The 27113-nt window shown below is 26.2% G+C and overlaps 2 protein-coding genes across 7 annotated transcripts in view; both read right to left on the reverse strand.

Annotated features, from left to right (window-relative positions):
- LOC111039267 (dopamine N-acetyltransferase-like) overlaps positions 1-9925 on the reverse strand; it is an 18421-nt gene extending 8496 nt beyond the window's left edge. Inside the window, exons 1-3 of one of the 6 annotated variants that reach the window (XM_022322691.1) lie at positions 7572-7928; positions 7451-7506; positions 6279-6493 (exon numbers count right to left, since the gene is read on the reverse strand). In XM_022322691.1, coding sequence (XP_022178383.1) covers positions 6279-6471 — 193 coding nt within the window. In that variant the 5' untranslated portion in view covers positions 6472-6493; positions 7451-7506; positions 7572-7928. Of the gene's footprint in view, positions 1-204; positions 428-1456; positions 1685-6278; positions 6494-7450; positions 7929-8062; positions 8247-9700 lie in introns of those variants that run through there. The other 5 variants (XM_022322693.1, XM_022322689.1, XM_022322692.1 and 2 more) reach the window with 5 other exon arrangements.
- Positions 9926-14056: 4131 nt separating this feature from the next.
- On the reverse strand, positions 14057-16668 carry LOC111039266 (dopamine N-acetyltransferase-like). The gene is made up of 4 exons (XM_022322687.1): positions 16493-16668; positions 15337-15559; positions 14760-15042; positions 14057-14337 (listed from the first exon to the last, which is right to left on the reverse strand). Exons 1-4 carry the CDS (start codon positions 16550-16552, stop codon positions 14139-14141), a joined length of 765 nt encoding a protein of 254 aa, XP_022178379.1. The 5' UTR covers positions 16553-16668; the 3' UTR covers positions 14057-14138.
- Positions 16669-27113: the final 10445 nt, after the last annotated feature.

The raw sequence follows: 27113 nt of genomic DNA on the forward strand, positions 1-27113 counted from the left end.
AAAAAAAAAAAAAAAAAAAAAAACATTAAAAGTACATATTGAATAAAAAATATAATATTTAAAAAAAAATATATTTAGGTACTTTTATCCTTTATATTTTATATATACATATTGTTTTTTTACATCAATAAAAACATTAATGCCGAAGATTAACATTTTTAAAATTAAAAATATTGTATTTTCTAATTTTATATTTGAGCTCACCATTGTCCACAAAATTAAAACAGTAGTTTTCGAGTTTCGATAAAGAATCAGTATCTTCCAGCATATTTATACCCAAAATAAGAGGTTCATCTTGGAAGAAAAATTTCCTTAAAAATTCAATCACAACTTGTTTATCTTCAGCAGTAGTTGGGACAATATTGTGGATGCATTTGATGACCTCACTCATTTTTCTAAGATTTTGAATATTTTAATATTCTGAAAACTTAATATTTATACATTTATTTATTCATTATTGTTTAGTATTTATGATAAGGTAATTGCAAACATATTATGAAATATAATAATGCAAATATGCAATGATGATTTTTGAGCTGTATAATACAGATTACAGATCTCTGCAATTTTTATGATTTTAAAATCATAATTGTTATTTTCATTTTAAATTGGTTATCAACTTTTTTCTTATTTATTTAACTATCTAACATAGCTGCATTTTATCAAATTGAAAATGACGTGCGTTCGTCAAAAATGAATTTCTGAATTATGAATTAAAATTAAAACTGAGATTTTGAATAAAATTGAAGAATTAATTTAGGTTAACTTTCAATGTATGCAAATGTTTATAAAAAATATGAAATAAAATATACAATTCACACTTAGGTATGACTTAAATGATTTAAATTTAGATTTAATATACAGTTATACATAAGTAGAAGCATACATTTGTTTTAAATATTTTAAAATATAGATGGGTAGTGTATAATACATTAATACACTCTACATTACCACAAAGTGAAAATAAAACAAAAAATATTAAAAAAGTAATATTTTATTAAACATAAATTAAGAACCATTATAATTTATGAGCATATTATGTTTTGCTATAATTAGTAATTACTATACCACGTTAATGATAATATAGAGTATGGATATTATAAAAATAAAAAAATAATTATGATGTTATTTTTAAATCTCTGGAGTTTTAAAAAAATGTCTAAAGTAACTTATTTTGACCACACCCAATTACAAATTTACGATTTACAAGGAAATAATAGCAACACGAAGCAACATAGATCATAATATTATGTTTATATAAAACTAAAATATCTTAGAAATGTATATAAATAATAGATTTTAAAAATCAACTGAAACCTATAGTAAGAAAATTAAGTCTATTTAATTTACTACAGAGTTAAATATTTTTTTTTAATGTAATATGATCATAATATGCATTATTATTTTTTTTATATATACTGTTATAATTTTACTATCAACAAAATATTATACCTACCTTAATCTAATTATTCAGCTTTGATCTATTAATACGATTTTATAAGTTTAATTTGATGATTGTAATTCGTTGATCTGTGGCGTGAGACTACGGCAATAGAACTTTACACTCGACTCGAGGATTTTTGATTTTCGGGGTCTCCATAGCGACAAATAAGGGCGTCTCTATCATCGTTTCAACACGACCTTGTCCACAATTGATTATATCTCAATATCCTTAATTTGCTTTCTATTCTCGGCCGTAGTAATATATTTTATCAAAATATAAAAGCGTCCATTAATATTATAATAGAAATACATGAAATTGCACTTAATTAATTGTACTGGAATATTGAGTTTTTAATGGAATTACTTAGACACCTACTTTAATAAAATCATTTTATAGAATATGGCACTTAGATTTAGGTTGTGTTGTAAATTATAATTCAACTACAATTTAAGTATAGTATTTTTAAATTCAACACATGCCTACTATGTTCTATGAAATATAAAGTAAAAAACATAAACCTAATACCTACAATCTATATAAATATTAAAATATACAGTGCACATAATATACATTCAATTATATATATCTGCTAATTAACAAACTTTGTATCATCGAAAATTGGCTTTTGTTAATTTATTTACATTATTAATAATTGGTATTTTTAGATTCTGAGTGGAGCAAAATAATGTATTGATTTTACAATGAGGTGTATATTTTTATTTTGTTCTGTCTGTCATTAACTCTTGGGGCAGTAAAAATGCCCCGATTTTTTAGTTCAGCATTTTTTCTGGTGAGCAAAGTGAATATTTAGTTGGTACTTTGGAGTGTCAAAAGTAAAAAAATCCCAGTAGTTTTAAGAAGCAAGTAATAAAAAAATAAAAGAAAAAAATAAGAAAAAATGAGAATTTTTATGTAAAACCAATTTTGGGCTAAGTCTTTTTAATAACATTTTGATTCTTTTAATTGCAACTCAAAAACTAACAACCATAGTTACTTTAAAATTACACCAAATGTGAGTATGACCATTACATTACATGCATGATAATATTTTCCATTCTAGAATAATACTTCAAAAGTACTTCAAGAACTAGGAAGTTAGAAATAGGTAAGTACAGTTTAATCCAGCGGGTTGGGACCCGGGGGAATTTAGAGTCTGTTGGGGGGGGGGGATATAGTGATGATGGACTTACGAAAATAATTATGTTATTTTACAATATGTAAAATTGAAAACAGTATATTAGTTTTCAGATTATCGGGCATCGATAACAATATTATATTTTAGTTATAACGATAGAGTCGATAGACCGAGGTATTATTTACCTGGTTTTTACTTTATGTTAATATTTTTGTTTTTATACTCAATATTTTTTCTTTTACTTAATATAATTACTTCGTAAGTTGATTTATTATACATTTTTAAAATGATGAAAATAATAAAAGTAAATAGTTGTATGTTGTATAATACTATAATATATAGGCATTTTGTATATTTTATTTGTACCGCTCACAAAAAAAAAATCGCTTAAACTCTAATTTAAAGTGGGGAATGAGATTTTAGAAAAATTTACAAGTGGGGCGTAGAACGAATAAGGTTGGGACCCGTTGGTTTAATCGATAGTTAATATTGGAAAACAAAACGACATGATTATGATATAAATTTATAGAAAAGGCTTTTCATTCTAAATGTCTTAATGCCTTTATATGTTGTGACTTTTTATTTTTTTCTGAATGCTGTTGTAAAAATTACTTAGAATCATCAACTAGTAATATTAAATCTGGGATTGGAATAATGGCACTCTGAATAAATTTTCAGACGATTTTATTGGAAATAATTTAATATTTGTACAAGTAGAATAGTGTCAATAGGTACTTATTATTACCTACTACTCCTTGATTACACGATTATAAGCATTATCATTTATCGCTATAAATCTAAAATCCACAGTGTAAAACTTCTGTTTAATAGTTTCAATTGTAATTGCGATCGAGCCATAAACTGTATTAATCCGTATATTTTTCATGATGTTTGGAACACATTGAGTGCTCGAGTTTCATAAAAAAGTTGATAACTAGTGTTTATTATAATGGTCACTAAATATTATGTTTACTTTACCAATCATAAATCTTAATTAACTTTCAATCTTAATAATGTTTAAATGTTTAAGTAACTATTTTATCATTATCGAATACTGATTAATTAGATATTTAGTAGTTACTTGTGCAACCCAGCATTTTCTACCTATAACCAACATTACCAACCTATTAGTACTAATTTAACTAGGTACTTAATCCAATAAATATAAAAACCACTTTCACTAATGTAATATTATTGTTAAAGGATTAACTGTATGTTACTATCCCGTTGATTGTTAGTAAAATGTATACAATATACATACACAACATGATTTTATTTTGATGATTACAACTTGCAATTGATATCTGATCGTCTGAAGAATATTATAACTTTAAAGTAATAAGTAATATTTGATTGCACCATTTTACAAATTGATCTTTAAGAGAACGTTGCACTCTGCCTTACGACTTACGAGTGCGTGACATGACAAAATTATGTTCTGATGTTCACGTTTGGCTTCGTTAGTTTAAAAATTAGAGTGAAACAACCTATTATACAAACTTACTTTTAAGTAAATCATCAGTGTTTGTACGTCGGCTTTTACGATTGTTCAGTCTCAAGAGAGTTATATGGTTATGATTATGACTATTATGAAATTGCGTTATTTTATTTACGTTAAACACGCTAAAAATTGAACTATTGTAAAAAACCGGCATTTCAACACAAATAGTGTTCTTGCCAATAAATTTAAAAATGGGTTGATTCATTTTAATTTTTGAACTAACAAAATAAAACTTGAATTGCTGAGTTTTAATTTGCTATGTTATCCTGAAAGGGAAACGACAAATGCGGGCGTAGCGCACTCTTAAAGATCAAATTGCAAAATGGTGCAACCAAAATATATTACTTGATAGTTATTTGTACCTACATAGGTTTACTTATTGTATAAAGTATCATTAAATTTTAATATCAATTTAAAGTTGTAGACAAATTTAACAATTTTCAATTGGTTGTTTATTTATAACGTATATATTGTAACTATATGCTATTTACACTTAAATATATAATAATATATAGTTTTCATTTTAGATTCTGAGTGTAGAGATGAATGTTTTAATTTTCAATGATGTATGCTTTTTATTTTTTTTTAATTTTGTGTCTGTCATCTCATTTTGAGTTGGTGAAATGCTTCGATTTGCTTCAACACCATTTTTTCTTTTAGGAAAGTGAATCTAGTTGGCACTTTGGAGGATCAACAGTAAAAAATTCCTAATGATTTTCAAAAGCGGTTGGGAAACAAACAAACAATTTAGGAAAAACGAGATTTTTTGTAAGGAAATCAGGTTTTTGAAAAAAATCAACTTTGGTTTTTGATACAACTCTAAAAAAAATATGGTAGATACATGAAATTTGCACTGAATGCTTATATCCGTGTTTCCTATACAACATACAATTTTCAAAATATTTTGACTAGTGTTAAACTATGAAATGTTCGATTATTCTTTATTTTTTATAAACTTATATCGATAAAACAATTTTCTGTCAGTCGAAAAACTTGAAAATGTAATACAAGGTTCCTTATAAGTTTGTCTATCTTTATCGAAAAAAAAATTCTACCGAAAAGTCAAATTAAATTTTGTTGAGCGCTTGGAGTTGAAATTTGTACAACATTGGATATTTAGTCGATTTCTCATATAGCAATACTGTTATTTTGTTGTAATTCAAAAACGAATCACTGTAGATACTTGAAATTTACACCATATGTTTATTTCATCAATTCCTATACTTGACAACGTTTTCAAAATATTTTGACTCGTTTTGAGCTGTTTACAGACATTTTCAACTACTTTTTTTTTAGTTTTTTTTATAAATGTCAATACAATTTTATTGGTTGGGTCGAAAAGCATGAAAATTAAATACAAGATTCTTAATATATTGTTACAATAGCAGTTGAAAAATATTAAAATTATATAGTCTCGATTTTTTTTTTCATTTAAAGTTTAAATTTTGATGTAATTTAAATCATTTAAAATTTACAAATAATTTTATAGTACAATTTTTTTTAATGTTCAACTTTCAACCTTAGGGTTGAAAATTTAAAACAAGATTCCACGTAAGTAGGTTATTCTGTAACCAAAAAATCTAAAAGTATATGAGCACAGTTTTTTTTTAGCTGTTTTATGTTCAAATATGGGCGAAATTACATATTAAATAACCAAGAATAATTATTTAAGCTATTTTGTTGTAATTTAAAAATATTATTCGTGGGTACTTGAAACTTTTAGAGTATATTATTATATTTTATACACACAATGACTTTTCAAATGTATTTTTTTTGGCAAAAATTAATTCAATCTAACGTAGTGCTTATACTTACTAGTAAAATGAATTAATTTAATAATTTAATGACAATAGTATATCATCAAATATACTAAATTACTAAGTAATATTACCGGCTGACAGACCATATTCACTCAGAACCGTTTGTCGTATACAATGATTTTATATCATTGAATTCAAATATAACACCATTCATTGCAGTGACCCAATTGTCACATACTCTACAGCAGAACCACATCCACTTACTTTTTATTATTTAATTTATTATAAGCCCAGTAAAGTTTAATTTTAGAAATTTACAATTTAGAATTATTATTATTGACATAGGTGCAAAGGTGCTTAAAATATTATTACTATTAACACTACTTATTACTATATTATTCTATTGATTGGTTCAAAACTACTTTTTTTTTCACTCACCATTATCGAAGAATCCACTTATGCGATTTTTAAAATTCTTAGCGATGTCTTTCTCTTTTATTAACTCCATAGATGCATTAAGTGGTTCATCTCTGATAAAGTTTTGTAGCAAAAACTCAATCAAGGTAATTTCATCTTTTGTAATGATAGGAACAACTTTAAAAGCATTTTCAGATTTCATTGCTGCATTCATTTTGCTGATTATAAGTTTCTATCTAAAATTTTTTTTTTAATAAGTATAAATAATAAATATATTAATAATTTGTGTTAAATCTATGAGTATATAATGTATAAATTAAATTATATTATGCGCATTTGATTTTTATACTAAACTTTTATAATCAAGAAATCATACTTATTTTATTTTCCCCATGTGAGGAAAATCAATCGTATCACCTTATAAATTGTAAGTTGGAATTGCTTGTTCAATTCACACATATATAACTATATCTTTTACATTTGTTGAATTATAGTCTGACCAATAACATTATAAGCAGATGAATTGCAATAGATTATATTATAAATTAAAAATATATATTTAGTACATATCATTTTTCTTACCTTCGGCATTTTAATATAAAAACATTATGAAGCATAAAAACACAATTCCATAATAATATATTATGTAATGTTTGTGGATTTCATTATACTTTAAACTTAAAGTTTAAACAATAAGAATTAGGAAATTGAAAATATTTTATCTTTTAGTATTACAATGTTTTTTTCTTCTTATTTCTCAATAGTTTAAAGTACACGGTTTAAAATAGTTATTTGATATTTCACATTGTACCTGTGACACAAAATTGATTAAAAAATACGTTTATTATTTAATATTTACCTAATTATTTTAATTATTTTTGATTAGTATTAATTCATGCAACTTTTCTTTTAAATTGTAATAGTTTAAAATAAAAAATAGGTAGGTTATTAAAATAGAAATAACAATACTTGTTTTTTGTTTAATTTGTTAATTTGTTTTGTTGTCACTAAAATGTGTCATGTACCGAAAGCATTAATATCGAGTGTTTATTTTTTTATTAATATGAAAATATTGTTTTAGTTAAATTTTATATTTTATAGTATCATAATTTTACAAGATAAAATTACTAATATCAAAAACAACAATTTACCAATTAAATGAAAGTATAAATCAGATTATGATAATCACATACCTATAATAATCACCAAACAATATTTATGCAGACGGTGGAAATTAAACTATGAACTACTATATTAAAACAAATTATCATCAACAAACATGATCGATCTAATTAGGTACTTATTTTATATTACCAGTGTTCTAAAGAAATAAAGAATTCGTTTAAATGATACACTTTAATATGCAGTAATTAACGAACGTAACATATTGTCAGACACAGGTGTACAACTATTAAAACTCTCAAATGAAGTGAACACCTTTCTAGTTCATTGCTTTTCGTGAATTCGTATCTATATAGCTACAGCTGTTCACCACACTTCTAATGTTCGTTGCCTTAAATAGTTATGTATTGCATACCTATACATCGCGATCGGACTATCATATGATTGAATTATTCATATATCTACCCACAATGCAATAAATGTTAAAAAAACAATCGGTTTATAATTTCAGTTTGGTTTGTACCTTATTTATACTTTTGTTAAGTATAAAACAAATTCGTATATGTTTGGAGATTAGTAGGTACAATATTAATTACAATTATTTGGACAATACTGTAAACATATTTATAAAATTAGAATTTGTTAAACAAAAATCAACTAAATTAATAAAAAATATCATTTACCAGTGTGAATCCATTTTTTGAACATCAAAAAGTTAAATAATATACAGCTCATACTTATTATAAACATATTTAACGTTGACCTCAATAATGGTTAGCAAATCCATTTTGCGAAAAAATATAGCTTTGTGACCGTTGACTACCATTAATCACTATAGAGTACACTCTGTCGAGCCAGAGAACACGACGAAAATTGGTTTTTCTGCACATCCCCACGCGACACCCTGCCATAGCTGAACCGGTCTCAGTGACCGAGTGTCGCGCGGGGATGCGCAGACTCCATGTGCTCTCTCGCTTGTATAAATTGAATAGGTACACTGTTATAAGTATTATAATGATATAATATCTCATACATTCTGGAGAAATTATTCACTGTACAGCGATTACAAATATGTGTACAGTCTTTTCCGGTTCGTGTGAAAATATCATTTTTCACCCAACCACATATATAATATATTATATACATGATACATATTATGTAATATGATGTATTATATGAATTACATTAATTGCAATTACATACCTAGCACTTGGTTCTAATTTAAATACGAATAATTATAATTTTATATAAGATAATAGAAGTAAAACTTCTCCTACTTTTCTCCTTTCCGGGTCCCGTTCTGTGCGACAAATTACTTATATAATGAACCCATTTTACGTATGATGACACTAGCTAATGGATCCAATAACATCTAAACATCTTCTTGTGTGTAATTATTTTGTATTACATTATTATCTGTTAATATTATGTATGTAATAGTGTATTATAATCTTGTTAATTATTAATGTTATATAAATGTCAAGGGCTTATCCCGTTTACTATAATAATAAATAAATAAATAAATAAAATAATTATCGCTTTTTTTCCAATGTGGAGGTAATCACACACCTGGTCAGGCTTAGGTGAGCTTCCAATTATGCTTTCGGTGTCCGAGTGTCTGAACCGATTTAAAGTCACTTCGGGCTCATTGAAATGTTTTTAAACATTAAAATGTATCACAGTTATCAATAATTATAGGGATTACTGTATTAAATAATATTTTATAGAATAGGTAAATGCTATATTAGAATATTATATTTAATCATTTATCATTGTCTATATCTGTATGTGACCTGGCAGTATAATAAACATGAGTGCCAGTAATATTCCTTCAAAATGTATAATAAGTAATAGCATAAACATACGTCTTAAATATTTATATAATTGTATGGTTAATGGTTATAGATTCATGGAGGAATAATGTATCGCTAAAATGTAGTACAGTCTTTATAAATGAGATAAGCAGTTACGTCATTATAATTTTTATTAAACTCTACAATGTTACATGTATTTACCAAAATAACTTAATCGTTGGTATGCTTTAAAAAAATTGGGAATTAAAATGTTTATAATAATATTATAAACTTATATCAAACGTCACAATAGTTAATGGTATATTTATCACAGTGTGTCTTACTGTTAAAAAAATTAATTTATATATTTAGTGAAATGATAAATGATAAATACAAATTATGATAAAATTGACAAGATTAAGACTTAATAGTGCAGCTATAGTACCTAAGTAATTTAAAAAACCTTATTGACACTTAATTCGTAAAAGTGTAAAACTATATAATAATAAATTCATACATTAGTGTTACCTCCAATATTATATGATTTACTTATCACTTAATACCAAACTTATTGTTGCTGAAACGAATTTATTTTCTTTCTTGAACCATATATATCCTTAACATTTTAAACAAAAACACATTACATTGGAGTACTGAATATACTGTACTGTGAAACACTTGTAAACTGTTGTAGATTAGTGAAATACATTTAGTAAATTCAATAAAAACGTTATCGTATTTGAATATGTAGGTATTGAATAATTATGTGGCGCTCTACAAGATTTCATGACGCACAATATTACCTACGGAAATAAAGATAACACCAGCAAATGAATTTTCATCAATTTCATGTAGTAATAAACGTTTATATGAAATACATTTGATACACAAACAGTCCAAGGTTATTGGGTGGGAAATGTGTTTATGTGCAACTACAATCTATATCATAAAAAAAAATGAAATTTTGTAACAAATAAAAATCTAAAACATTTCGATTTTAACACACCTATACGTAAGTATTAGATAGGTAGGTTTCTTGTATGTGTTATGCGTTTACTGAATTAGAATGTAAATAAATATTAGTAGAAACCAGTAAAATACATGCAGGAGCTGGGTGTGCTACCCGAGACGACTTCAATACAGCGCGAGTGTCTAAATAAAAACCAATTTCACAGTTCAAACGATAGAATAGCATGTTATATAGTTATTAACAATTAATATAAACACTTTGGTGGTTCATACATTTTGTCCTCTCGCATACAAATAATTTACTAGTTTGAAAATGCATTGAATATATTTACGAATACGATGTAAATGGGTAAATGCATAACGATTTACATTATATGCATTGCGTATTGAAATTGTAAGTCTCAATACCTAACGTTACAACCGTTTTAAAATACACTTAATGTAAAAATAATATAATTATAATTTACAAATGTATGGTGTTGAAGAGTTGAAGAATCATATATTGACATACGTTATAATTATATAAATACACTCTCAGATTTGTATCCTCATTATGCGAATCACCGTGGAATACGAGTTTATCATGTTATATAATTATAATTATACTATAAAAATAATTAAAAGTTGAATTCTAAAAAGTTAAAGAGTACAAGTAAACACATTTTTGGAGTTCCCGAAGTAAGTCAAATAACAATAATATTATGCTCTAACGAATTCTCATCATATGTATTCTACGCATTTATGATTCATCTTACACTTCACTGACCACTTTATCTTAATAATTATTTGCGGAGATATTTTTTCAACACATTTTGAATTAACATCAACTGTATTAGCTATGAGTAGTTCATTTTATTATTTTTTTGCTGACATTTCACATAGACATTTTTCTAACACTTGGATTCTTTTGGATTCTTTAATCATTGCAATAGGTATATTAAATTTAAAAGGTTGGCTTATTTTTTTTATGTGACGTTCAACAACAAAAACACGTCATATTTATTCCTCGGTTTATTCAATGTTCAGAAATTTGAAATATGAGCATACGAAATATTTCAAAACTACCAGCACCAGATAAAATATAGTATTGAGCAATAATTATTACAGTTATGACAGAAAGAATAAAATCATATATTTTTACCTATAAAAACCCCAAATGTATGATATTTTAGGTATGTTTAAGTTTTCTCGCCATCATAGCTTTAGTACGATATTGACATATTGCCGCAGACTTTGGGTTTATAATATGCGACCATAATTTAAAGTTAATGATCAATAGTGTTGAGGGTTTTTTTTTTAATAGATTAATAAATAATAGTATGGTTGTTATCTTATTTTACCTGTGAATCAAAATAGATTAAATTTTTTAATAAAGGTTTTTTTTATTATGTAACGTCAAAAAATGTAAAATTCATTTAAATGAATTTAATAAATTAACCGTTTAAAATAAGTATTTTGTTTTGTGTATGGATAATTTGTTTATGAATTACAATTAGTTAGTTAGGAAACAAATAGACACTCAATCTGCACTTAAGTTCTGAGGGGTTGATTTAGCACGAGGCGAAACTTCAAGGGTTGCTGAAGTTATTGGAGCCTCTGATATTCAAAAATGAGATAGTGTCTGACATGAAAATTAATTAAATTTTTAAAAAATAAACTTGCGATATTTTACTGTCATCGAGCAGCAGAAAATTATGTTAAGCTATTATTTGTAGTTTATACAATGTGGTATCTTTGAAGTTAAGTCACACCTATGAGCCCTATATTTAAATTTAAATTTCTCATAGAAGTATTCACCATCTTGATAAATACATTTTTAACTCTGCAGATGCATTGTTATAAATGTTATGTAAGCACAAACTTTTCTAAGGTTAAGTTGTTTAGTTTTTAAATTAGCTTTCTTAATTATACATTTATAATTTTGCATAGAATATTTACTTAAAAGTTAAATAACAAGTTATTTTTTAAGAAAGTTGAGAAATTCTTCTATACATTTAAAGATTATGTTAGGCATAGAGTATAAAAATTTTTATGGTTTCTAATCTGATTAAATAATAAAAATGATTACACCATTAAAAAATATATAAATACTAATTAATTAGGTACCTATTCATATTTTAATTACATTTTTAATATGTTTTAGATTTTTTCAAAGTAATGTCTAAGAATAAGATATTAATAAAGTGACACGGACAACGTTTATAAACATTACTAGACCGGTTAAAGAAACTAGAAAAAAAATTTTAAGATCCATTAGTGTTTTTAAAATGTGATAAGTACTAAAATATAGAGCTGAAAGAATACCAAAAATTACATATTTCATTTAATTTGAATTTATAGATACAAAACTGAAATGTCACATACGTCTAGTGAAATATAATTTTAATTTAAAAAACAATGTTAATAAACGATTTAATTTGAAAATACTTTGTTTTAGATTATTATAAAGGTGCAAATAATGTATTATAATAATAATATATATGGTTTTGCAATTATATGTGTGAGAGTGTGAGTGTTTATTTTTCATTTTTTATCAACAAATTTGTGCTACTTGATAATTCAGATAGAAATAACCGTAGAGACTTGACATTATAACCAATTATTTATATTGCTAGACATAGGATAATTTTCAAAATATTTTTGGTCTTTTTGATTTAATTGAATAAATTTGACATTTTCGAAATTTTTAAATTTTATTTCAAATTATATCGATAAAAAATGTTATTTTGGTCAAAAGTATAACAATTTAAAATAAGGGTCCTTATGTGATCTCTGTTACTACTGTATAAAATATTAAAAATATATTTGCAGAATATTTTTTTTACATATTAATTTCCGCTTTTGACAAAATTGAATATTTATACGAAATATAACTATTTTTGTCTAATTTGTTAAATTTGTAAAATAATATTTAAATGTAAATTATTATTTTTTATGTATGTTATTTGATAACAGATTGTTCTAAATGCTTATTTAAATTATTCATTTTAAGCTATTATGAAAATACGAACCTATTCACTTCATTCTATCTACGTCGACTTTTCCTTATATAAATAATGATAATATTTGTATGATCTAATATGATTATATTAGGTATTGAGTAATTAATAATATACTTTTGTGATACTACGATATATAATTAAAATATAAATTATTTAACTATGTGATGTCTAGGGCAACAACTTATTAAATCTCCTAATAGATTACTAATAGAAAAATATATTACCTACCGATAGTAAAACAAATATCGTAGAAATAGAGGTTGATACACTAGAAATATAACTAAAGAAAAAGACGTCTGTCGTTCTGACTCCACCACAATTGTTTTTGTATACCTACAATTATTTATCATTGAATTCAAAATGAACACGTCCATTACAGACCACAGTGAACTACGATGCTCAATGACTAAGTATATTCGAAACAAGAGAGGTTCCTCAGGTTTATTTTTTTATCTGTCAACATTTTATTTTATTTTATTCCACATATTTTTTTAAATACTAATATTAATATTATGATCATGTATAAACACTTAAATATTTATTTAATAAGTAGGTATTAAAACTTGAATATTTCTTTTATTAAATACACAATATCATAATATATGTAACAAAAAAAAATATATAATAATAATAATAATAATAATTCGCTTAGTATTATTCTTTATGAAACATAGAAATATATCAACTTTAAAGATATAATCATATTATAAATTTCGAACAAGAAATTCATAACAGTGTAACAGTAGACAAAGCAAAATCAATAAAATATCTTTTTATATAAATCAACAATTACAAATAAAGTACAATAACATTATATATATTTACTCGTAGTTTATAATTTTGATTTTTCGTTGAACATAATAGTCTGGTACATTATAAAAAATTCAAAAATTATATACAAAAAAATACGGTACTGGTAACGACTAATGATTATTATTGTTATTGTAAAGGAGGTGGGTGAATTGTGTAGAGATTCAAATCGAATGGTTATATTATTACAAAGGCAGCACATACACTTTGGCACCTCTGTGTGGAGATTGTGTTTTGAACACCATCTCACCATGTTCGTTAACGTAATCGTTATAGGCCAGCGAATAAATGCATTGAAACCCAAGTCTCTCGACTGCCTTGGCAGAATAATGACTGGTGCACTCCACGTAAATCATTTGACAACCCATTTCCAATGCATATTCTCTAAAAATTCAAATATCACTTTAATATTATTTGTAATTGCATACAGTAAAATACATATTTACTGCAATATAAACCTAAATTTAATATTTGTATTATATTCTTGAGCTTTTATAAACACATATATTTATATTTTTTTCTAATGAAATTTCTTTTCAACGAATCACAGATAAGCAATTCAATTTAATACACTTATATCTATTATATCTATATGAATTTTAATTTATTGCAATAATTAATGATTTAATGAACTATATTGTTCACCGTCATTATTAAATATTAAAATTGAAACACGGTCGCGTCAATATGTATTGAATTTAATAGTTCAACTTTTGGTTTAGGTATAGAACCCTATAGTACCGAATGTCATATGGCATCATATTTATCAAATAGGATATGCGTATTAATACGAGTTTTTTGCGTACTTGGTTTTATCGACGAGCGCCTTGCATACTCCTTGGCCTCTATAAGCTTCATTTACTGTAACAATTTTTATTTCCAATATACGATTTACATTTTTATATTGGGCAAATACGTCTGCTTCTCGTTTGATTTTGTCCAACAGAACCACAATGTCCTTAAACTTCAAATTGTCATTGCATGTTTCACCATCCTCGTCGTCTTCTTCTACGTCGTCTCTATGCATTATGTTGTTCAAAATGACACCCATTATATCACCAGTTTGAGATACTGCCATAAATGTCATTCCTGAATATAAAAAAGTTAACAAATATAAATACAAATAAATTAAGGTTTATAATAATTTATATTTATACATAGTTACATTATACAATAAAAACGTGTTAGGTATTAAATTATATGATATTGTGGATAAATAATAATTATTGGTTTCTGGAATATATTCTAAATATTGTATTATCTCTTCTAATTTTTTGGTTTTTTTTTTTAAATTTAAATATTCCTCCTATTATGCAAATTTTAGTTCCAATACAAGGTCTACAACAACTTATTAAATATGCAATAAGTCCATAGTATTTATACCATATTGTAAATAACTAATGCAGTAATTTTCAAGTTTAGCTGCAGAGTCTGTTTCTTCCAATAACTGTATAGCTACGTTCAATGGTTCATCGCGGAAAAAGAATTTTCTTAGGAAAGCAGCCACCGTATGCTTATCTTTGGCAGTGGTGGGCACTATGCTGTAACTGAATTTTGCTTGGTTTGTATCGTCCATGCTGTTACTGTAGTAGATCTTTTTCTTGAACTGAAATACAAATATATTAATTTATAAATAGCACACATTTCAGTAAAACAGATTTCTTTGTTATTTCTTTGCTGCGCTTTTGAGTTCATATTAAATGTCGTATTTATTTTTAAATACTTTCATGAATAAAAAGTGGGTAACTACTGCAAAACAGTAACTGATTTTAGAAAAATATTTGAAAAATGCGGAAAATGCTCTCTTTTTTTACTTAATAAGATTTAACTGACAAAAAAGATGCATAGGTTTTTGTTTAAAATTTTTTGGAAATTTTTTTTCTTAATTTATTGATGGGATGTTTTATACAATCAAGCATCGGACTCATGGGTGTTGGACTAATTATTTTAAGTTTAGAGATACATGATAAAAATTTAGAGTTTATATTGTTGAAGTAAAAAAATAAAGGTATTATTAATACAATAATGATCAACAAATAATATAAATATATGATAAAGGTTTTAACAAAAATGAAAGAAATAGTTTAAAATATTTTCACATATTGGTTGATCAAATTCAAAACATTAAGTTGTAAGTATTATAATTTTTATATTATAATAAATAAATTGGATAAATCCTAACAACATTTTCAATGTAATTTATTTATTAAAATTGTGTTTGTACGGTTTATCAGTAAAAATTATGAAGTTTAATTTTGAGTTAAATTGGAAAATACATTAATAAATTATACATAATATTATGAAAAAGAATTAATAATTTTCCAAAAGCTTTTTAATTTGCAGTTCTATATATTATTGATTATCCAAACATGAATATGTATAAAACATTAAAATTTAATTTTGATTTTAAAAAAGGGATGATTTAAAAAAAATTTACAATCCTCAAAAAGCCTACACATGCCCAGTCTGGGTATAATACAACTGTATAAAAAATCAAATATTAATAATATTTAATTAAAATGAATAAAACATTGTGTACCAGTTGATGAGACGAAAGTTTGATGGCGAAGCCATTATCAATTTTGATAGAAGATGCCATTTTTCGCAAATAATCGTCAAACTGTTTCCAGTGGACAAAGAATAACAATTAAAATTATGGATTACAACAACAATTGAACTCCAACAACGACTCTGTGAGCTCGGTTTTACGTTCTCCATTCTTTATATACTCAGACAAATCACAGAACACTGAACACGCCCAATATCCTAATCCATAAGAGCGAATCCCGTTCTGAATGAATATATAAAATAAATATAATTTAGTGCCCTTCAACCACTATACGCGTCGTTAAATCGGCGTATTTGTCGATATAACGTTTACTTTCAACGTGAATGTATACAGAAAATAAAATGTAAATCTTTGTTTTACAGACATTTTGAAAAGGAACTATTTTATGAACAATATCTATTTACATCACGAAAGTCTTAAAATATAATTTACTATTATAGGTCACGTATTTTATATAGGTTAGGCATCTAGTATTCTCTATATTATCTTGAATTCTGCATACGCTGATTCTGTTACTCATAAATCATAATTGTGAACTTAAAGAGTTATTTCGGAATAATTACCCGGATATGTGACAATGTATAACAATGTAAATATTATATATTCAAAGGTCAGCACGTTTGAAATTATAGTGTCACTTTATGTAACGTTAAAATAAATTGTGACGTGTACATATTATACGAGTATTATACTAAATTAGAGCAGGGAAATATATTTTATTTCATTGCATGTGCATGTGCATTACTTACTCACATACACAAACTTGCACCTTTTAGTGTCACATAAAATCATTCCATACATTAATCTATTTTGTATCCAACCAGTTAATTATGTTAAGACTACTAGAAAACTAATTATTGGCTCTAATGATATCTCAGTATAAATGGGCACAATTAGTGTATTTTACAATCAAATTAGTTCCTCAAAAGTAGTTTTAGCTCTCCAATTACCGCAAAATCAAATACATTTCAACTAAAATATATAATATTCATCATTTTTATCTGGCTCCTTTAACATTTGAACCTTAATAATTGATAAATACTACCAAATATATTTAAATATCATAATATTATTGTTCACTTATACTAATATTTAATGGTAATACTTACATAGTAATAAATCAATAAAAATAACTATTGAATTTATTAACTACCTACCCATATTTTATAAACAGTTATTTAATTATAAGCTGTAAACTTAAATATTTGATTAATAACCTAATATTATACTATTTATTTTTTATTCTGCATTTTTATTCTTTTAGTCTAATAATCGTATCTATACTAATATATATTGCTATGGATTTGTTGCAAAATTTATTTAAATTAAAAACTATGGTAAATGTATAAAGTGTCGTCCTTTTGGTAGCTGCTTTTTTTTGTATGTCAATTCATACCATTCAATAATCTAACAAATTGTATGTACCTATATAAAATAAAGTAAACAATTTACAGTTTATTATAATATATAGGTACCTACCTACCTACCTACCTACTTTAACTAAAGTGTGGCATCTTGCCATCTTGGTATTTCGTTTTTAATATTAATATTATATAATCACGGCTTATCATATAAATTATATTAATTGTAAGACCCAGATAAATGAGTAAAAATAAAACTTTTTAGTTAAATAAAATTTATGACAAAATTAAAAATTGCCTAAATGGCCTGACTCCAAAGGAAGCAATATGTATATTAAATATTTATATTTTATTATATACCCTATAAGATGTTATTTATAATTATTTTCGTGTATTCGTTGAAATTTCTTTTTTTCCTTGTATTTAAGTGCTTTAATTCAAAAACAATGAATAAAACACGAATAAGGTTGATAGTAATAATAATACATAAAATCGTAGATCATTTATATACTAGTATTCAGTCTAAGCATAACGTAGTAACATAGTAATGAATAGTAATAATAAGACAGCATAAAATGTTAATAAATATAGATTAAAGCAGCTGTGTCATAAAGAAAATAATAAAGGAGATCATGATCCTGTGAAATGTATCCGAATAAGCTTTTTTAAAACTAATTTGAGTTAAATTTGTCGAAAGACGAAAACAAATAATAAGATTGTTAAACTTCTTTTGGAAAATAAGATGTATCGTATTTTAAAATCTTATTTTATAAAAGTTAATGTAGGTTTTCACTGGAATCAAACTATAAGAAAAACTGGTAAACTGTTTTTTTTTTTAAATTGAAATTTGGTTGTAAGTAATTATTTATAATATTTATAACATTTATAACTTTGATTTTAACTTATAAACTTAATAAATAATTGTAATATGTTTAGAAGTGAAGGTCAACAAATATCGAAAATTCATACTTTAATACATCTACAATAGACTATTGCCCTATTTGCGAGTATTGCCTATTACCAATCACGACAACGAAAGTCACGATGAAAACAACAGTCAACAGGTAAATAATAGATAGGTATTCAGGTATTCTAAACACTATATTCTATAAAATAGTTATTACGATTGGATATAATCTTAGGTCTGTATTTTATATTTGGCCAAAACCACCCCTTAAGACGGGGTAATTCCATGGGAATCATTTAATTTCTAAATGCAACGTCATCGTACTGGATTAGTTAGTATATAATATAATAACTATGGCTGTTTGGATATAGCAGTCGGCAAATTTTCGAATGTGGTTTAAATAATTTTTCAAATAATTATCAAATTGATAGACGCAAATCAATCTTTGAAACATTCGTTAAAATCTATCAGCGGTTTTTGATTCTATAAGCTATAAACATAATAGGAGGACATTGCTTTATTGAGTTTATCTATAGTATAATTAAAAGATAATCAATAAATTATGTACAATATGTTTTTTTTAATTTAAAAAAATCAAAAATCAATGCATAGATGATTCTAGTCTATACCATTTTGTTTTCCTTTTATGTCTCTGTAACCAACGACAACTGTATGTATAAATAAAACACATACCTATAGTTGTTAGAAAATAAACTATCAACATCCACCGAGTCTAAATGAATCTATTGATATAACTTAAATTTAAATCGGTTAAGTTGTTTCTGAGAATAGCCATTAGTAAAAAACTCATTTCACATTTATATGTACCTACATATAGTATAGGCACACAAATAGGTACTCGGAACATAATATGTTTATTTCATACAATGTATCGATTTTTATTTAAAAAAACATTAACTGATTATGTCCTTATTATTCACCTTTTGCACCAAATCTTTTTCAATATTTATAATAGACACGTCGTTGAATTTTATAAAACCTAACTATTGTATATCACATCCATGTTTTATTCTGCCCATAGGAGTTAAAGAGCGCTGACAACGGATTGTTGAGGCTTCCTGTAGAAGTTTATAAATATTTGAGTAAGCATTGGCGGTAATCTAAGTTTTCAAATCTTCAGCAAATATCATTTTTTTCGGTATTGTTAATGTAAAATAGTTTTTAATAGCGGTCATTTAAAAATTTAAATTATAACAATTAAAAAAATTTTAATTTAAAATAGGTGCTTAATAAATACTAAAAAAAGGTACATGTATATATAAGTTATAAGTCATAATGTATTATTATGTTCCTTTAGTATTTCAATTGGCAACCATTCAAATGTGTGTTAGTATGAAATAACTAATAAGTAAGTGAGTTAATCAATTTAGCCAATTTGCCAAATAATGTCGATGTATAATATTAATTTAAATAAGTTGTATAAAAATTAGGGTATTTTAGGAGCTGCTAGTTAATTTAACTGGTATTTTTAAAAATGTATCAATTTGATTCATAAAATAGTATTTTCATAAAAAAAGTTAATGAATAATTGAATTTTTTCTAAGTTCAGATGAAAAATATTATCTTTACTTAATTCAAAATAATAGGTATTTTTATAGAAACCAGCAAACACTGCGCATTAATTTTTTTAATCAACCCAAGTTGTCTGTTAAGTTTGTTTAATAATACAAATTTAATTTTTAGCACAATATATCATAAATTCTGAGCAGAGCAATAGATCTATTGATTTTATAATGGTGTATGTTTTAAATTCTGAAAGGAGCGATGCATGTATTAATTTTACAATGATATATGTTCTTTTATTTCATTTTTTTTTTTGTGTTTGTCTGTTCGTCATCACGTTTTGGGACAATAAAAGTACATCGATTTTCTCCAACAACATCATTTCTGGCAGGAAAGTGAATCTAGTTGGTACTTTGGGAGGTCATAAGTAAAAAATTCCCAATAGTTTACAAAAGCAAATATTGTAGATACATGCAATTTTCACTGAATGTTTAACGGTGTTTTCTATACACCATACAATTTTCAAAAATATCTTAACTCGTGTTGAACTATTTATAGGCATATGAAATGTTCGAATATTATTTGTTTTTTATACTAATGTCTATGAATATTTTTCACTTGGTCAAAAAACTTTAAAATAAATACAAAGTTACTCGTAAGTGAGTGGAAATAAAAAAAAAATTGAGCGTAAATCTATTATAATATATCATTTAGAATTTTGACAAAGTTCTTAAAAATCATGATAATTTGAAAATTATTTTGAGTTAAAAATTTACAAAAAATTGTCTTATTATATCTAAGATTTTTAAATTTAATACAAGATTCCTTATAAGTTTGTCTACCTTATAAAAAAAAATTTCTACCTAAAAGTCAAATTAAATTTTGATGAGCAATATGCACTATGTTTCTCATATTTCAATTTTTTAATTTCGTTGTAATTCAAAAACGAATAACTGCATACACTTGAAATGTACCCCACATGTTTAGATTATTAATTCATATATTTTGACTCGTTTTGAGCTCTTTAAGGACATTTAAAATTTTGGATTTTTTTATATTTTTTTCTATAATTGTCAATAAAATTGTATTTGTTTTGTCAAAAAGATTGAAAATGTAATACAAGGCTTCTGAATATACATTTCTTTAATATCAATTGTAAAAATATTAAAAATACATAAGCATTGTTTAAAAAAAAAAAACAAATTCTGACGAAATTCATATTATTCAAAATTTACAAATAATTGTATTGTTAAAAATTTTAAATCTTATAGCTAAGGGTTGACAATTTAAAACCCACTTGTAACCTACTGTATAGTAGAGCGACATCTAGTTACCAGGTTTTTTTTAATCAATTGTATAATCATTTTCTGTACATGATTCAATTTTACAGATATATTGACTCTTGGGCTATTTATGGATATTTGAAACTAAGATTTGTTTTTTAAACTATTAAAAAAATGTTGGAGATGTATTTTCCTTTAAAAGTTAAGAAAAGTATATTTCACAATTATGACAGTTATAAACTTATAGGGCATTTATAGTCACTTTATAATTCTGAGAGCCAGACTTTATTGTTACCAGATTTGATTAGGCCTCTACGTTAACACCTCCCTCACCCCCGATAACCACATATAATAACCTAGAATGCACCTTCCAAACCAGGAAGCTAACTTTTTTGTAGTCCTTATTTCTACTTACGAGTTTTAAAAACGAATAAGGAATTTGATTGTGTAACCGTAACGACCAATTCTGAGTGACATTCAAGGACCGACGGCCGTTGACGCCGGAAATAATTTGATCGAAGATCGATTATTAAGTTCAAAGTAAAAATAAAGCAGGCACTAGACATACAACAAAAAAAAAAAAAAGCACTGATAAGTGAAAGGAAATACTCACCTCGCTTCGCTCACCTTAGCACAATGTGCTTCAGTGTTTCTACAGTGTTGAATTATTATTAGATTCTGAGCGAAACGGTGAATGTATTGATTTTACAATGATGTGTGTTTTTATTTTTTTTTTATTTTTCTTTATTTGTGTCAATTTAATGCCTTGATTTCCAACTTCTTTGTCTTTTCCGGTGGGAAAGTGAATCTAGTTGGAAAAATTCGGGAAGTCAAAATAACAATTCCCAGGAGTTTTCAAAAGAGTCTGGAAAAACGGGAATTTTACGCAAAATCAGTTTTCAGAAATATCGATTTTGGTTTTTGATGTAACTCGAAAACAGATAATCTTATAGATCCACTATACGAATTTCAAAATATTTTAAAGTCTTGACGTTATTTTATGTCTATAAAAAATTGTTAGCATTGTCAAAAAACTTAAAAATATAATAATACAACGTTCCTCATAAGTTAAAGGAAATAAAAAAAAGTAATTCCACAATATGTTTTTATAAGCGTCTGAATTTCAAATTTTTACAAAATAATTAAAAATCATGAACATTTGAAAATTATTTTGAGTTAGAAATTCATAAAAAAATTTCTTTTTAAATATAAGATTTGAAAATGTAATACAAGATTATTCATAAGTTTGTCTACTTTTATAAAAAAAAATGTCTACTAGTAATTTATATTAAATTTTTATGAGCGTTTGAAGTTCAAATTTCCACAAAATTGAATTTTCACTCAATCTAAAATAACAAACAACTGAAGATACTTGAAATTCAAATTAAATGTTTATATTTTGTTGTTTCCTATACTTGATAAAGTTTTCAAAATATTTTAACTTTTTTTGAGCTGTTTACTGATATTTTCAGTTTTCAATTTTTGACAATTGAGAGATACCCACTCAGTCGCTTTTTTTTTTAAAATTTATTTTAATTGAAAATAAGAAAAAAATGTTTGATACAAATGACATAGTTTATGTTCTAAAACTTTGTTTGTTTTAAAAATTTTGTGTCAACCATAGAGTAAAAATACAGTGAGAGAGACATAATATATTATATTACTATTATGGTGTAGTTGGTCTGCAATGGTATCGGGTGTCCTGAGTTTTGTGCCAATTCAAATCAAACGTTTTTCATCATAATATGAAGTGATTGATATGGAAATATATTTAGTAAGATTACTGCTCCCCTCTACAGGGGCGTATTTAGGTTGGGGCTATGAGTTCATTGCCAGGGTGGCGAGTTTTTAAAGATTTGTAGGGATGCCCAATTTGTATTTTGTACTTAACACTTTACAGACGGCTGTCAATCATTAATATTTTTCCAGCAAAAGTGTTCTCCGCACTCCTCCCATCATGTGAGTAGAATATTCGAAGATTTTTAAAATTTAAACATTTTACAGCAAAGGATTGAAAATTGAAAATTAGATTCAACTTAAATAAGTTATTCCGTAACAAAAAAATATACAAATACAATTTTTTTATAGTTATTTATGTTCATACAAGCCCGTTGTAAAACAGATTTTAGGTGAAGGGGGAGGGGGGATTATTGAGTTGCCCGTATTTCTAAATGGAGTTACATTTTAATATTTACGTAATCAAAGGTTAATTTTTTGTTTTGTTTTTTTTTGGGGGGGGGGATGGGGTGAACCCTAAAAACCAAACCCCGATTACTTGGGTGTATATTGTAACCAAGCTAGAAATGTATGACACTTTAACATTGAACAGAGTCACTCATTTATAACAAGATGTAAAGAATGTAACCTATAAGAAGATGAGTGTACGATGTGATGAGAATATGAGATGATAATAGGAATAAAAGTTGAAATTGATTATCATTAAAAATAGAACAGTAGTACATTTATATTTGATATAAAACTTTCATTTTTTATTTTTTAAAAATTTTTCAAAATATGTAACCATGTAGCTCTCTCTTTATATACATAAATAAATAAATATCTGACTGGAACTAATTTAGGTATACTATTTAAGTGTTATTTTGTCATAATAATATCATTATGAATAAAATTACAGATTTTTTTACAAAAGTTTCCTTAAACGCAAGGAAAACCCATTAAAATATTGCGAAAAAAATTGCGAAATTTAATTTCTTTTGATAATCACCCATATTATAATACCTGCTATATGTCATTTCAGAAAAAAACTTGACTTTGTATTATAAAGTTATTTGTAAGTTCTATGTTTCAACTATAAGATAATAACCGGCAGGTAGAAAATTCAGGCTTAATTTTGATACAGATATAATATGTGATCTTAAGTAATAAATCCATTTAAAATGCGCACTCAATGAAAGTCCTATTTTACTCCCATCATATGTTTAATAATATGTAGATATAAACTCTAGGAAATACATAGTAAACCGGGTCCGGGTATACAGGTATACATATTATATGTATTCTGCATAAAATGCGATGATTTATAATTATACTTTCAAATTTTAAAGCACCAGCCTCGACACTTGCCGAGAGTTTTTTATTTTTTAAAATTTAAATAATTATTAGGGCGTAACTATCATATGTAAGACACGTTTAAAAATAAAAAAACTATACAACAATGTGTGTGTGTATATATATTAATTATTTCCCGATTTATTATTAATCTCGTCCTCGAAAACTGCGTACTAAAGTACCGGACCAAACCTAACAGACGGACGCGGCAGTGCTATAAGGTCAGCGGTGTACATTTTGACTGTGGCCAAGTCCCCCATCAACCGCCGCCGTGATCATACCTAATATTTTGCTGTAGGTATAATACCACCGCTGTTGATTCGGGTCGGGTGGGCACATTGCAGTAACGCGCGAGGGTACGCTCTTCTCGCCCATACCATCTACAATATAGATATCGCATTATTGCGCTGTGGGAATATAATATTATTGTGATTAAACGTCGTAAATTAAATATTACGCGTGCCGCTCCGCATACATCGCCTCGCCGAGATTTATCGTGATAGGTACACTGCGCTACAATGCGTATAGTATTATTTTTATCCTCTCCCGTTAGCGCCGTCGAGGCGAACTTCCTACCACGCCGGTTCGACCAACGAGAGTTTTGCGAGCGCGTGACCGGCACGACAGCTGCTGCACAGGTCCTGTACGTCCTACGTAGGTAGTTGTACATCGTACATTGTATTGCGATAGGCAACGCGATAAGGGGCAAATGCCCGTGCGGAGTACCTGTACCCATAATATTAATGTTGTATTGAGTTTATATTGTGTTTCTACCGCTCGTGGCGATAGCTGACACTGAACCGATCCAATACACCATCCGACGTTTGTAAATCATGTATGTTTGAAGGTTATCAACGTTATCCCAATATTCTCATGCTAACGTAGGTCTGAGCATATCGATGTTCCTAAGCGTGCGTACTCCGGGTATTTTATTTGGCAAACGAATACGTTCAAAAAATGGAAAACGTACCTATTGGCTATTACACACTTATTTGTTTGTGTTATTTCAAAGGGCCATTACTGGTAAGGGATTCGAGAACTATGTATATGGGTACAAATTCAAACGTCACTCGCATGGCCGTGGAGTATTCGCCAACGATTTCGATCCTGTAAACTGATTTTTTTGAAATCAAAATTTTTTTTAATGTAAATATATAGGCAACACTGTAAGGTCGTAACTTGTACATCGTGTACCATCGAAGAAAAACGACTACCCTGCAGTTTATAATAATATTATTAATTTTCTTTATGAGACTTAAAAATACATAACTCAGTTAATACTTAATTGTCAATGGAAATCAATAGCTTAACTTTTAATTTATTTTAGACAAGCAAAAAAAAATTTGATATTGCAAAATTTTAATTAAAATTTTTTTCTCAATTCATTAATAATTTGTAAAAACCCGAGGGAGTTGTTATGCTGCATAGTACGTTTTTAGTGTATCTTGTTATTGTGTACTTCGTAATGAAACATTTTAGGGTAAACAAAATTGTAGGTATTTAATTTATTTAATTTTTGATGTATCAAACTGATCTTTTATACCTAATTTATTTAAGGAAAGTTTAGTAATATGGTAGATAAAACGAATTTTTGTCAAATACTTTGTATATCTCACATACATCTAATAATTATTATAATATCTTCTATCTAGGTACATATAATAATTATTTGCATTTGTCTCCGAAGTGTTACTCATTAGGCTCCTCTTCTAAAAAATTTCAGACCTTCAATGTCTAACCTGTAAACTAATATAATGATTTAAATAATTTTAATAATAATTACCTTTAAGAACATTAACTCTGAGTCTAAAGATAAATTAATAAAAAGAAAGATTAGAGCATATGATAAAAATGATTTTCAAATCAATCTCTCAGAAGAATATATTAATCAACTTTGAGCTTTGGTTGACTGAACGGTATATAACAAGGAAACAACGGTTTCAATTATCGCATACATATTAACGATGAATTGATTGAATATTTGAATGAAGCAAATGATTTTTAGTATTTTTTAGGATCATTATTCGATAGGCGTAAAAATCCATTTCCGACAATTTTTTTTACTTACAGTAAAATAAATATGAAAAAGTAATTATTCACCATAATCTCTAAGGCAGAAGAGATTCTATTCTGTGATCAATTTTTCCATGAATTATAAACGCCATTACCTATTAGATTTAGATACCAAATGGTTCTTTTTTTGCACCAAATCAATTTATACTGAAACATTAGGTAATTATATTTTATGGTATTATCCAAGAAAGTGCATAGAATCCACCGGGTAGATATAATACAAATAATGTTTGTAATTTTTCAAATAATTATCAAATTGATAGACGCAAATCAATCTTCGAAACATTCGTTAAAATCTATCAGCGGTTTTTGATTCTATAAGCTATAAACATAATAGGAGGACATTGCTTTATTGAGTTTATCTATAGTATAAT

The sequence above is a fragment of the Myzus persicae genome, unplaced genomic scaffold, assembly GCF_001856785.1.
Source record: "Myzus persicae strain clone G006 unplaced genomic scaffold, MPER_G0061.0, whole genome shotgun sequence".
Lineage (NCBI taxonomy): Eukaryota > Metazoa > Arthropoda > Insecta > Hemiptera > Aphididae > Myzus > Myzus persicae.

Excerpts from the sequence above, each read along its gene's own strand:
- LOC111039266 (XM_022322687.1), bottom strand. The coding sequence starts at position 16,552 with ATGGCATCTTCTATCAAAATTGATAATGGCTTCGCCATCAAACTTTCG. Across the intron at positions 15,043-15,336 it reads CATTAGTTATTTACAATATG|GAATGACATTTATGGCAGTA; the intron begins GTATAAATACTA and ends TTTTATATTCAG. Across the intron at positions 14,338-14,759 it reads GCGCTCGTCGATAAAACCAA|AGAATATGCATTGGAAATGG; the intron begins GTACGCAAAAAA and ends TTGAATTTTTAG.